The following is a 13,269-nucleotide window of genomic DNA, read 5'->3' as shown; positions in this document are numbered from 1 at the left end:
TCACTTGAACCCAGGAGGCAGAGGTTGCAGTGAGCTGAGATTGTGCCACTGCACTCCAGCCTGGGTGACAGAGCGAGACTCAGTCTCAAAAACAAAACAAACAAAAAAAACCCCAAAAGTAACATGCACGGGAGGCTTCTCCATGGGCCACCCCCGGGCTGGGGATAATAAAAAGCTCACACCTGTGTGCTCCAGCCCCCGCTGTATGTGGCACAGATCCTGGGTACCCTGTGCACCTTGTCCCTGGCCTTGTGTGTGTGGTTCCTGGCCCCCTTTTCACCCTTCACACTCGGCCCATGCCACCTCCTCCAGGAAGTCTGCCCTGATTCCTGGCCAACCTGAACCACCACCTTGAGACTCTTGTCACTCTGGGAGGGGACCACGTCCATGGTCACAGCTATGACCCTATACCAGAATTTGCTGATGAGAGGCCTGTCAAGCTTGGTCAACTTGGGGCATGTGGGGGGAAGCCCCAGGGCCCAGCTAACAACCCAAGACAGGGAAGAGGAGACAGGTCTTTAATGTACGGAGTCTCACAAGGCACAAACACCCTCACCAAGACCAAATAAATAACTCCACGGTTGCAGGAAGGCGAGGTCTGGGGAGGGGGTGGCATCTGAGCTCTCCCAGGGCTGGTGGGCCAGCCGGGGTCTGCAGTCTGTGAGGGGCCTCCTGCGTGTGTCCGGGCCTCTAGAGCGGGTCCAGTCCTCAGGATGGGGACTGCTCACTCACTCTCCGAGTCAGAGTAGTCCGCCACGAGGGAGGAGCCGAGGCTGCAGGGGTGCCGCGTGTCTGCGGGGTCAGCTGCCTCCTGGGAGGAGCCTGCCAGCGACAGGGGCTTGTCCTGACGGCTTCCTTGCTGCCCCCTCGGCCTGCTGCACTTGGGGGTCTCAGCTGCTTCTGGAGGATAGTCTCTGGGGGCCGTGGGCCGGTCCTGGGCAGCCGCCTCTGGTACCCGCGGTTCCCCAGACTTGCGGGTGTCAGCCGCATACTGGGGGCTCTCCGGGACATCCCGAGACCTCCGCCGCACGATGCCCAGGTCCCCCACGGTGATGGGGGAGGTGGCAAGCGCGGTTCTGCGGCTCTGGGCCAGCTTCTTCAGGACGCCGCTGACCTTGCTGCTGGAGGCGGATCCGGGGGCGGAGGGGAACCAGGAGCGGCTGATGATCTCGGTTCGCTTCAGTTTCTGCTTGTCCTCGTAGGCTGGAGGAGAGGAGAGGACATTTCAGGGGCGGCAGAGGAGGGGTCCAGAACTGCCCTACAGTAGACTAGAGTCCACTCAAGGCTGAGGACCCCCCCATCTCCAAGCAACTCTGAGCCTCCCTGCCCCCTCTTCCCCCTGGCTTTTTACGCACAGTCCAGGGTGTGGAACTTCAGCAGGGCCGCCAGCCTGCGGTCATCTTCCGTCTCGGGCACCAGCGGGATGGTCAGGCTCGCCTTGGCCTGCAAGGCCTGATCTTTCTCCTCCTCCTCCTGGATGGTTTTTTTCTTTTCCTGTGTCGAGGGCCAAGAACACCAGAGACGGGGGTGTGTGTCAAAGCCCTGTCTCTTCTGTGTGCTAGGGGCACTGCTCCAACTCTCGGGGTCTCAATTTACTCTTTTTTGAGAAAGAGTCTCATTCTGTCACCCAGGCTGGAGTGCAGTGGCACAATCATAGCTCACTGCAGCCTCCAACTCCTGGGCTCAAGCGATTCTCTCATCTCAGCCTCCCAAGTATCCAGTACTACAGGTGTGCACCACCATGCCCAGCTACTTAAAAAATGTATTTTTGTAGAGGCTGGGCCTGGTAGCTCATGTCTGTAATCCCAGCACTTTGGGAGGCCAAGGCGGGTGGATCCCTTGAGGCCAGTAATTTGAGACCAGCCTGGATGTCACGGCGAAACCCTGTCTCGATTAAAAATACAAAAATTAGCCAGGCGTGGTGGCATGTGCCTGTGGTCCCAGCGACTCAGGAGGCTGAGGCATGAGAATCACTTCAATCTGGGAGGTGGACATTGCGGTGGGCTGAGATCGTGTCACTGCACTCCAGCCTGGGCGCAAGAGGGAGACAGTCTCAAAAAAAAAATAATAAAAATTTGTTTTTGTAGAGATGGGGGTCTCACTATGTTGCCCAGGCTGGTCTCCAACTCATGGCCTCAAACAATCCTCCCACCTGTGCCTCCCAAAACACTGGGATAACAGGTATGAGCCACCACGTACAGCCTCATCCCACAAGTATTTCTGGGATGCCCACCTTGTGCTAGGCTTTGTTCTAGACACTGGGGATGCAGCGGCAGGCAGGGAAAAACCCTTGCCCTCGTGGAGCTGGCCTCTAGTGGTGATAAGGAGAAAAAAAAAATGCAGGATAGGTGGGTAGGGGATGGGCTGGGAGGTTCCATTTAAAATGTGGTGGCCAGGTCAGGTGCAGTGGCTCACGCCTGTAACCCCAGCACTTTGGGAGGTTGAGGCAAGTGGATCACATGAGGCCAGGAGTTCGAGACCAGCCTGGCCAACATGGTGAAACTCAGTCTCTACTAAAAATACAAATATTAGCCAGGCATGGTGGTGGGCACCTGTAATCCCAGCTACTTGGGAGGCTGAGGCAGGAGAATTGCTTGAACCTGGGGTAGAGGCTGCAGTGAGCTGGGATCATGCCACTCTACTCCAGCATGGGCGACAGAGCGAGACTCAGTCTAAGCAAAAACAAAAAACAAAAATTCTAACATTAGCCAGGTGTGATGGCTCATGCCTGTGGGTCCCCGCTACTTGGGAGCCTTAGTGGGGAGGATTGCTTGAACCTGAGAAGTTGAGGCTGCGGTGAGACGTGATTGCCACTGCACTCCAGCCTGGGCAACGGCGAGACCCAGTCACACACACACACACACAAAAGAAATTAAAAAAAAAGGAAGCAACCAGGTAGGCATCTCCCATGGCATGGTGAGGTAGGGGTGAGCTATGGTCTGAATGTCTGTGTCCCCCAAATTGGTATGTTGAAGCTTAATCCCTAATATCACAGTGTTAAAAGACGTGAGGCATTTGGGGAGGTAATTAAGTCAGGAGGGCTGTGTCCTCACCAATGAGATTATTGGATTTATAAAACGAGGTCCGAGGGAGCTTGTCTCTTCTGCCACATGAGGACACAGCTAGAAGCCACCGCCTATGAGAAATGGGCCCTCACCAGACACTGGATCTGCCAGCGCCTTGATCCTGGACTTCACAGGCTCCAGAACCATGAGCAATACAATTCTATTATTTATTTTGGCTGGTCTCGGTGGCTCACGCCTGTAATCCCAGCACTCTGGCAGGCCACGGTGGATCACTTGAGGTTGGGAGTTCGAGACCAGCCTGGCCAACATGGTAAAACCCCGTATCTACTAAAAATACACAAATTGGCTGGGTGCGGTGGCTCATGCCTGTAATCCCAGCATTTTGGGAGGCCGAGGTGGGCAGATCACCTGAGGTTGGGAGTTCGAGACCTGCCTGACCAACATGGATAAACCCCATCTCTACTAAAAATACTAGCCGGGCGTGATGGCACATGCCTATAATCCCATCTACTCAGGAGGCTGAGGCAGGAGAATCACCTGAACCCGGGAGGCAGAGGTTGCGGTAAGCCGAGATCGCGTCATTGCACTCCAGCCTGGACAATAAGAGCGAAACTCGGTCTCAAAAAAAAAAAGAGGCCCGGCGTGGCGACTCATGCCTGTAATCTCTGCACTTTGGGAAGCTGAGGCAGATGGATCAAAAGGTCAGGAGATTGAGACCACAGTGAAATCCTGTCTCTACTAACAATACAAAAAATTAGCTGGGCGTGGTGGCGGGTGCCTGTAGTCCCAGCTACTCAGGAGGCTGAGGCAGGAGAATGGCGTGAACCGGGGAGGCGGAGTTTGCAGTGAGCCGAGATTGCGCCACTGCACTCCAGCCTGGGTGACAGAGCGAGACTCTGTCTCAAACAAACAGACAGGGCACGATCACCATGTAGCAGACGGGGAAACTGAGGCTCAGAGGGTCCAGTGGCCTGCTCACAGCTAAGATGTGGTGCAGTGAGGGCTGGACCTGGGCCTTGGTCCACCAAGCATCCTCTCTGACCCTAGGCTGGAGCCCCCCTCACCCGGAACCTTCTCCGCAGCATGCTGTTGAGGGCGAAGTCGTCCTTCCAGGCACTCTGGGCCTCCTGGATGTGGCTCAGGGTGGGCAGTGCTTTCTTGAGCGTGCTCCGGTCAGCCTCACCATGCTCCAGCCGGAACATGGCGTCCGTCTCCAGCTTCTGCTTCTTCTCATGCTCTGCAACGACCAGAGCTTGGCTGGGCTTTGGGGACCCCAGCGCAGACTCTGGGCCAGGGACCCCAGGCAGGTAAGTGGGTGGCGCTCACCTGTAGTTAGCACCTGCTCATTGTCTGCCATGTCCCAGCGCTCCTCCTTGCGCTGGGCGCCACTCACGATCACGTAGTCGCAGTTGGCGGGGTCCGTCTGCATCTCGATGTAGTTGACACAGAGGTGGCATTTCATCCGGAACCTGGAAGCGGTGGGCAGGAGTCAGAAGGCTGTGGCTGTGCCCCAGGACAGCCCTGTCACCTCCGCCTGCTTCTTTCCACCCAATGGTGTCATTTGACAAAAATTCACTGAGCACCCACTTTGTGCTGTGAACCATGGGCAAAAGGGGCACACCTGGGCACCCAGAACAGACCTTCTGTCAGTGGGGCTGCAGTTGGCTTCTTCATTTGTTCATTCAGCTGTTTGTTCATTCATTCATTGACTCATCCGTTTTTTTGGTTCATTTATTCATTAATTCATTTGTTCACTCAGCTGTTTGTTCATTCATTCATTCACTCACCCTTTTTTGATTCACTTATTCATTAATTCATTTGTTCATGCAGCTATTTGTTCATTCATTCACTCATCCTTTTTTAGTTCATTTATTCATTAATTCATTTGTTCATTCAGCTGTTCATTCATTCACTCATCCGTTTTTTGGTTCATTTATTCATTAATTCATTTGTTCATTCAGCAACTTGTTCATTCACTCATCCGTTTTTTGGTTCCTTTATTCACGAATTCATTTGTTCATTCAGCTGTTCATTCATTCACTCATCCTTTTTTTGGTTCATTTATTCATTCATTTGTTCATTCAGCTGTTTGTTCATTCATTCACTCATCTTTTTTTGGTTCATTTATTCATTAATTCATTTGTTCATTCATTAGTGAATGTTTGTTGGTTCACTGATTCATTTGTTAAATTAATTCATACGTTCATTTGCTCATCCATCCATTTGTCCATTCATTCATCATCTGTTCATTCGCTCCTTTGTTCATTCATTCATTCATTCATTTGTCCATTAGTTCATTTATTCCACAAATCCGCCCAAGACAGGCTGCTCTGTGGCAGGCTCAATGCCAGCTGCTGGGGACATTGCTGAGTAGTGGAAAAGCCACCCTGCTCGTGGAAAGGCTGACGTCCCAGCAGGGGCCACCTTGATAGCAAGGCCACAAGCAACCAATGTCGAGTCTCACTTTAGAAAATGTGTCTCTGAGGGGTGGTATTTGAGCAGAAACCCTGGGCGAGGGAGGAGCCTTGGAGCTACCTGGGGAAGAGCATTCCAGGTGGAAGCACAGAGGTGGGTGTGTCCCTGGGGTGTGTGAGGGACAATGAAGAGGCCAGGGAGGGGGACAGCAGGAGGAGGTTATAGTGAAGAGAGGACAGGCAGAGTGTGTGGGGCCTTGTGAGCCAGCGGGAGGACTTGGGCTTTTCCTGAGGAAGGTGGGAGCCATGGAGGGTTGCGGGTGGGGTGGGGGCGGGGTGTGCCCTGATTCACCAACCAGGGCGGTTTCCAGGAGAGTCCTGCAGGGAATGGGTTCCCTCCCACTCAGGCTCTTTGTAGTCCCCTCGCCCTGTGGCCACCCTACCTGGTCCCAAGACGCCACCAAGCCGCCCTTACCTGTAGATTGGGGTTGTGTAATAATTGCCCACCTTCTTCTTTTCTGCGTTGTAACGAACACCTGGAAGGGGGTCAGACGAGGGTGGTTATTTCATTGCCATGTGAATTTTGCAGATGGGTAAACCGAGGTACAAAGAGGCTCACTGTCACTTGCTCAGGGTTCCCGAACTAGGAGGAGTTAGAGATGGGACTGGAAGCCAGAGCTTGGCTTCCTAAGCCCTCTGCAAAGGAGCTTCCATGGCCAGCCAGTCACTCGGGTGCCCGTCTCCTCCCTCGTTCCTGATCAGGACCGTCCCACCCGCCCCCGGCCGCACCCAGCAGTTAGGGGTCTGATGTTTGCGGGACTGAATGGAGGGCGTGCGGAGGCTCACCCATGCCGATGTGGTTCTTGCAGCCGTCGCACCAGATGTTATACGGCATTTCGAATCTGCAAAGACACACAGCATCTTACTTGCTCCTGTCCACTTGGACACTCCCTGGGTCTCCACACCTGTGACTGGCTGCGGTTGTGATTTGAGGGGTGGGGTATTAGACTGCCCCCTCTGAACGGGAGTTGCTGCAGTCACATTACACAGGAAATGGATACATGGAAGAAAAAGCATCACAACCATTGTAACTGAGCAGGAACTTCCTGCTTGCTCGAAAGCAGACCGACCAGGTCCAGGGACAGCTGCCTTTGGGTGCTGCTGAGACTTTTTTTTTTTTTTTTTGAGACAGAGTCTTGCTCTGTCCCCCACGCTGGAGTGCAGCGGCACAATCCCGGCTCACTGCAACCTCTGCCTCCTGGGTTCAAGCAATTCTTATGCCTCAGCCTCCCAAGTAACTGGGATTATAGGTGTGCACCACCACATCTGGCTAATTTTTTTTCTTTTTGAGACAGAGTCTTGCTCTGTTGCCAGGCTGGAGTGCAGTGGCATGATCTTGGCTGACTGCAACCTCCGACTCCCTGGTTCAAGCAATTCTCCTGCCGCAGCCTCCCAAGTAGCTGGGATTACAGGCGTGAGCCACCGCACCCAGCCTAATTTTCTCTATTTTTAGTAGAGACAGGGTTTCACTGTGTTGGCCAGGCTGCTTTTGAACTCCTGGCCTCAAGTGATCCACTCGCTTCACCCTCCCACAGTGCTGGGATTGCAGTCGTGAGCCACTGCACCCAGCCACAATCACTGTTTTTTTTGAGAGTCCTGTGTGATCAAGTCCAGGTTGGCCTACCACAGGATGAGATACAACACAGAGCAGAGCCCAGTTGTACAGGTCAAGGCTCCGCTAGACGTCTCAGCCAGTCCCCAGCCAGCCAACTTGGAAACACATGGGAGCCCAGCCCAGATCAGGCCAGCCCAGCCCAGCCCAGCCAAGCCCAGCAGAGGTATTTTGCTGAGCTGCAGACATGTGAGCAATAATAAATGCTTATTGTTTTGTTACATGGCAATAACCGACTGATACAGTGACTTTCTGCTTTATGGACTGAAGACCCTGCAGCACTGGGCCAATGAGGGCACTTGAACTGTCCTTGAGACTGAAGGATGGGGGCAGGACGGTGGGATCCTCAGGTGATGCCGAGCCTTACCGGATGATGAGGATGCCCTGTGACAGCTTCCGAGCCCGCTCCCGAAGCGGGTGGCTGTTGTGGTATCGGTTGAGAGAGCCATGCTGTGTGGAGAGGATGAGGGAGCGGATTAGTGCTGCTGAGCTGGGGGAGCTCACGCTTTTCTGCCACCCTTATTGCTTTGGGACAAGTGCCTCACGGGTGGGAGAGGCCTTGATTCTTATGTCCTGCAGGACAGGGTGTTCACAGCAATATGGGAGGCATCCAGGTCTTACTGGAACACGTAGGCTTGGAACCAGGAATGTGAGTTTGAACAGTCCCTCTCCTATTTATTTATTTTTTGAGACGGAGTTTTGCTCTTCTCGCCTAGGCTGGAGTGCAATGGCACGACCTTGGCTCACTGCAACCTCTGCCTCCCGGGTTCAAGCGATTCTCCTTCCTCAGGCTCCGGAGTAGCTGGGATTCCAGGCACCTGCCACCACGCCCGGCTAATTTTTTTGTATTTGCAGTAGAGACGAGGTTTCACCATGTCACCCAGGCTGGTCTCGAACTTCTGACCTCAGGGGATCCATTCACCTTGGCTTCCCAAAGTGCTGGAATTACAGGTGTTAGCCACTGTGCCCAGCCCCATTCCCATTTATGAGCTGAAAGAGCCAGGGGACCCTGGGCAAGTGACCTCACGTTTTGCCTTCCTGAGCCTCAGTTTCCCCTGTCTATCAACTATGTATAATGGTCATTATTACTTCCAGGTTTTCTGGGGAGGATGAGGTGAGGTGACAAGACTGGCAAACATTCGCTGGGGACTTCATGTGCATCACCTCATTTTTTTTTTTTAATTTTTATTTTTTTTTATTGAGACGGAGTCTCGCTCTGTCGCCCAGGCTGGAGTGCAGTGGCCAGATCTCAGCTCACTGCAAGCTCCGCCTCCCGGGTTCCCGCCATTCTCCTGCCTCAGCCTCCCGAGTAGCTGGGACTACAGGCGCCCGCCACCTCGCCTGGCTAGTTTTTTGTATTTTTTAGTAGAGACGGGGTTTCACCGGGTTAGCCAGGATGGTCTCGATCTCCCGACCTCGTGATCCGCCCGTCTCGGCCTCCCAAAGTGCTGGGATTACAGGCTTGAGCCACCGCGCCCGGCCCTCATTTTTTTTGAGACAGAGTCTCGCTCTGTCACTAGACTGGAGTGCAGTGGCGTGATCTCAGCTCACTGCAGCCTCTGCCTTCTGGGTTCAAGTGAGTCTCCTGCCTCAGCCTCCCGAGTAGCTGGGACTACAGGTGTGGGCCACTGTGCCCAGCTAATTTTTTTATTTTTGGTAGCGATCGGGTTTCACCATGTTGGTCAGGGTGGTCTTGAATTCCTGACCTCATGATCTGCCTGCCACGGCCTCCCAAAGTGCTGGGATTACAGGCGTGAGCCACCACGCCTGGCTTTTTTTTTTTTTTTTTTAGGCAGGGTCTGGCTCTGTAGCCCAGGCCGGGATGCAGTGGCATGATTATGGCTCACTGCAGTCTCCACCTCCTGGGCTCAAGCAATCCTCCCACCTTAGCCTCCCGAGTAGCTAGGATTTATCCCTCAATGATTCTGTAAGGTCAGCTCAATTTATTTCCGCCTTCTGACATATGGAGAAACTTTGGCATAGAGGCTAAATCCTATACTCAGGACGAGGCAGCTGGGACACTCGGGCCCTTACTGAGCACCTACTGTGTGAGGACACAGCCATAAATAAGACAGACAAACATCTCTGCCCTCCTGGAGAGAATGTTCTAGTGGCGGAGATGGACAAGACACAAATAAATGAGTAAGTGAGGGAGTTATAAGGGCTATGAGGTTATATAAAGTGCTCAGCAATGCAACAGAGAACGAGACAGCGGTCAGGGAGGACCTCTGTGAGAAAAGCACTTAAGGAAGTGAGAGTATGGTCAAATGCGGGAAGAGATTCCAGGCAGAGGGGACAATCAGGATGCCAGAGGTGCTGGAGCTGGGGAAACCAGGGGATCTGACCCTTCATCCGTGCACTCTGCCTTATCCTGGGCCCCTGCCATAAACACACTATACTCTACGCTGGACGTGGAGTTACAGGTCCCTGAGGAGAGCCACAGTTACCATCCAAAAGTGAAGACAGCCTCGAGACTCAGGTGACGAGCAGAAGACAAAAAGACCTTGGAGGCCTCCCATCCTTCCACAGCAGTGACCCCAACCCCAGGAGAGGATGACGTGGGTCTTTTTGCTACTGTGCACCCGGAGCGTGGAGCCTGCTCCTTACCTTCTCAGGGTTGAAGTCCGGAGGGTAGTACTTGTTGACCCCTTTCCTTTCACCCTGCAAAGCAGAACAGAGACATGACTCAGAGAGAGGCTGATATGGTTTGGCTGTGTCCTTACCCAAATCTCATTCAAAACAATTTTTTAAAATTTCTTATTTTACTATCAATTTTTCGAGACGGAGTCTTGCTCTGTCACCCAGGCTGGAGTGCAGTGGTGCGATCTCGGCTCACTGTAACCTCCGCCTCCCCGGGTTCAGGCGGTTCTCCTGCCTCAGCCTCCCGAGTAGCTGGGATTACAGGCGTGCACCACCACGCCCAGCTAATTTGTGTATTTTTAGTAGAGATGGGGTTTCACCATGTTGGCCAGGCTGGTCTCGAACTCCTGACATTAAGTGATGTGCCCGCCTCGGCCTCCCAAAGTGCTGGGACTACAGGCGTGAGCCGCCGCGCCCGGCCCTTGGGTGTGTCTCTATTAACAGCATGAGAATGGACTAATACACAGGCTCCCTCCAGGAAACCTACTTGAGCAGCCTCAGGGGGCAGGACCTGGATAAGGGAGACTCGGGGACATTGTAGAGGACAGTGCTGGGCTCAGTGTATGATTGGGGAAGGGCTACTCGGGCAAAAAACCCATTGTCATTGCTTTGGAAAATTCCATGAGTTTCAGATGCTCCTATGGTGGCTTTCACACTCTTCTGGGGACTGTGATTGACAATAAGAAAGATTTAACATTGTCACTGGGCAGACACACATGTAGTACAGTTGAACACAGGTCTCAAGAAAGAACACTGAGCCTGGCTGAAGAGGAGTCACTCTTTTCTTTTTTTTTTTTTTTTGAGACAGAGTTCGCTCTGTCACCCAGGCTGGAGTGCAGTGGCGCGATATCAGCTCACTGCAAGCTCCGCCTCTCAGGTTCACGCCATTCTCCTGCCTCAGCCTCCCAAGTGGCTGGTTGGGACTACAGGTGCCCGCAACCACGCCCGGCTAATTTTTGGTATTTTTAGTAGACGGGGTTTCACTATGTTAGCCAGGATGGTCTCGATCTCCTGATCTCGTGATCCGCTCGCTTCGGCCTCCCAAAGTGCTGGGATTACAGGTGTGAGCCACTGCGCCCAGCCCTTTTTTTTTTTTTTTTTTTTGAGATAGAGTCTTGCTCTGTCATGCAGGCTTGGGTGCAGTGGTGCAATCTTGGCTCACTGCAACCTCTGCCTCCTGAGTTCAAGCAATCCTCGTGCCTTAGCCTCCTGAGTAGATGGGACTACAGGAATGTGCTACCACATCCAACTAATTTTTTTTTTTTTTTTTTTTTTTTTTGAGACGGAGTTTCGCTTTTGTTGCCCAGACTGGCGTGGGGTGGCATGGTCTCAGCTCACTGCAACCTCTATCTCCTGGGTTCAAGCGATTCTGCTACCTCAGCCTCCCGAGTAGCTAGGACTACAGCCTCCCACCACCACACCCGGCCACCATGTTGGCCAGATCACCTGACCTCAGGTGATCTGCCCAGCTTGGCTTCCCAAAGTGCTGGGGTAACAGGCGTGAGCCACTGTGCCCTGCCTCAGTTTTGTATTTTTAGACAGGGTTTCACCATGTTGGCCAGGCTGTTCTCAAACTCCTGATCTCAAATGATTTGCCTGCCTTGACATCCCAAACTGCTGGGATTACAGGTGTGAGTCACTGCACCCAGTCTCGCAATGGTTAATTTTATGTTATTTGATTTTCACCTTCTTAAAAAAAATGAAAGAAAGAAAGAGAAAGGAAGGGAAAAGGGAGGGGGAGGGGGAAGGGGGAAGGGGAAATTAGGTCGAGTGTAGCGGATCACTTGAGGTCAGGAGTTTGAGACCAGCGTGGGCAACATGCTGAAACCCCGTCTCTACTAAAAATACAAAAATCAGTGGGACGTGCTCGCTTGAACCCAGAAGGTGGAGGTTGCAGTGAGCTGAGAGCGTTCCACTGCACTCCAGCCTGGGCGACAAAGTGAGACTGTCTCAAAAACAAAAGAAAACCAAACAAAAAAACATTTACAAAGCGCCCCTGGGTGATGTTAGCGCACAGCCACATTTCAGACCCACTGCACCAAAAGATGATGATCCAGAGATTGAAATCATCATCTCAGAGCTCTGGGAGGGGAGGGGGGGCTGCTTTCGGGGTCCTACAAAGACTGGGAGAGAAATCCAGGGCACACAAGGCTGTCTACTCACCATCTTGGGAACTGCCTACTGGTCCTCACCCTCAGGGCGGACAATCAGAAACCGGCCTTGTGAACACGCTGTCCTGTCCTGACCTCTTGCAGAGCCTGGCAGAGGGTCCACAGGCTTCCCTGAGAAGATGTTGTGGGCTGTGTGCTGGTGCCGGCTCAGACAAGACTCCCGCCAGGCATAGGAGGCATCCAAAAAGCGGCGTGTCTGTTTAGAAAGACAGAGTCCCGTCCACTCTACAGCCAATATACACATCGTATCTGACACTTTCATCCCTCTGTGGCCCCACCGGGTCCAGCACCCATCATCACTCACCTGGGCCAGCACAGTCTTCTCCTCTCTCCTAACTCTGCCCTTGACACTTGCCTACCCCAAGCTGCCCGCGGGATCTTTTTTTTTTTTTGAGACGGAGTCTCGCTCTGTCACCAGGCTGGAGTGCAGTGGCGCGATCTCTGCTCACTGCAACCTCTGCCTCCTGGGTTCAAGTGATTCTCCTGCCTCGGCCTCCCAAGTAGCTGGGACTGCAAGCATGTACCACCACACCCAGCTAATTTTGTATTTTTAGTAGAGATGGGGTTTCACCATGTTGGCCAGGCTGGTCTCGAACTCCTGACATTAAGTGATGTGCCCGCCTCGGCCTCCCAAAGTGCTGGGACTACAGGCGTGAGCCGCCGCGCCCGGCCCTTGGGTGTGTCTCTATTAACAGCATGAGAATGGACTAATACACAGGCTCCCTCCAGGAAACCTACTTGAGCAGCCTCAGGGGGTAGGACCTGGATAAGGGAGACTCGGGGACATTGTAGAGGACAGTGCTGGGCTCAGTGTATGATTGGGGAAGGGCTACTCGGGCAAAAAACCCATTGTCATTGCTTTGGAAAATTCCATGAGTTTCAGATGCTCCTATGGTGGCTTTCACACTCTTCTGGGGACTGTGATTGACAATAAGAAAGATTTAACATTGTCACTGGGCAGACACACATGTAGTACAGTTGAACACAGGTCTCAAGAAAGAACACTGAGCCTGGCTGAAGAGGAGTCACTCTTTTCTTTTTTTTTTTTTTTTGAGACAGAGTTCGCTCTGTCACCCAGGCTGGAGTGCAGTGGCGCGATATCAGCTCACTGCAAGCTCCGCCTCTCAGGTTCACGCCATTCTCCTGCCTCAGCCTCCCAAGTGGCTGGTTGGGACTACAGGTGCCCGCAACCACGCCCGGCTAATTTTTGGTATTTTTAGTAGACGGGGTTTCACTATGTTAGCCAGGATGGTCTCGATCTCCTGATCTCGTGATCCGCTCGCTTCGGCCTCCCAAAGTGCTGGGATTACAGGTGTGAGCCACTGCGCCCAGCCCTTTTTTTTTTT

At 53.1% G+C, this 13,269-nt stretch overlaps 2 protein-coding genes across 4 annotated transcripts in view; both read right to left on the bottom strand.

Annotated features, from left to right (window-relative positions):
• MRI1 (methylthioribose-1-phosphate isomerase 1) overlaps positions 1 to 389 on the bottom strand; it is a 7,274-nt gene extending 6,885 nt beyond the window's left edge. Inside the window, exon 1 of the mRNA XM_011953393.1 lies at positions 322 to 389. Coding sequence (XP_011808783.1) covers positions 322 to 389 — 68 coding nt within the window. The remainder of the gene's footprint in view (positions 1 to 321) is intronic.
• Positions 390 to 497: 108 nt separating this feature from the next.
• The window catches only part of CCDC130 (coiled-coil domain containing 130), a 37,570-nt gene continuing 24,798 nt past the window's right edge, over positions 498 to 13,269 (bottom strand). The window contains exons 3-11 of one of the 3 annotated variants that reach the window (XM_011953190.1): positions 11,916 to 12,119; positions 9,720 to 9,773; positions 7,480 to 7,562; positions 6,287 to 6,342; positions 5,916 to 5,976; positions 4,353 to 4,495; positions 4,091 to 4,263; positions 1,356 to 1,494; positions 498 to 1,203 (exon numbers count right to left, since the gene is read on the bottom strand). In XM_011953190.1, coding sequence (XP_011808580.1) covers positions 725 to 1,203; positions 1,356 to 1,494; positions 4,091 to 4,263; positions 4,353 to 4,495; positions 5,916 to 5,976; positions 6,287 to 6,342; positions 7,480 to 7,562; positions 9,720 to 9,773; positions 11,916 to 11,918 — 1,191 coding nt within the window. In that variant the 5' untranslated portion in view covers positions 11,919 to 12,119 and the 3' untranslated portion in view covers positions 498 to 724. The remainder of the gene's footprint in view (positions 1,204 to 1,355; positions 1,495 to 4,090; positions 4,264 to 4,352; positions 4,496 to 5,915; positions 5,977 to 6,286; positions 6,343 to 7,479; positions 7,563 to 9,719; positions 9,774 to 11,915; positions 12,120 to 13,269) is intronic. The other 2 variants (XM_011953189.1, XM_011953191.1) reach the window with 2 other exon arrangements.

Source organism: Colobus angolensis, unplaced genomic scaffold (assembly GCF_000951035.1).
Source record: "Colobus angolensis palliatus isolate OR3802 unplaced genomic scaffold, Cang.pa_1.0 Scaffold36, whole genome shotgun sequence".
Lineage (NCBI taxonomy): Eukaryota > Metazoa > Chordata > Mammalia > Primates > Cercopithecidae > Colobus > Colobus angolensis.
The sequence above is the reverse complement of the archived record's forward strand: the minus strand, read 5'-3'. Positions and strand labels throughout refer to the sequence as shown.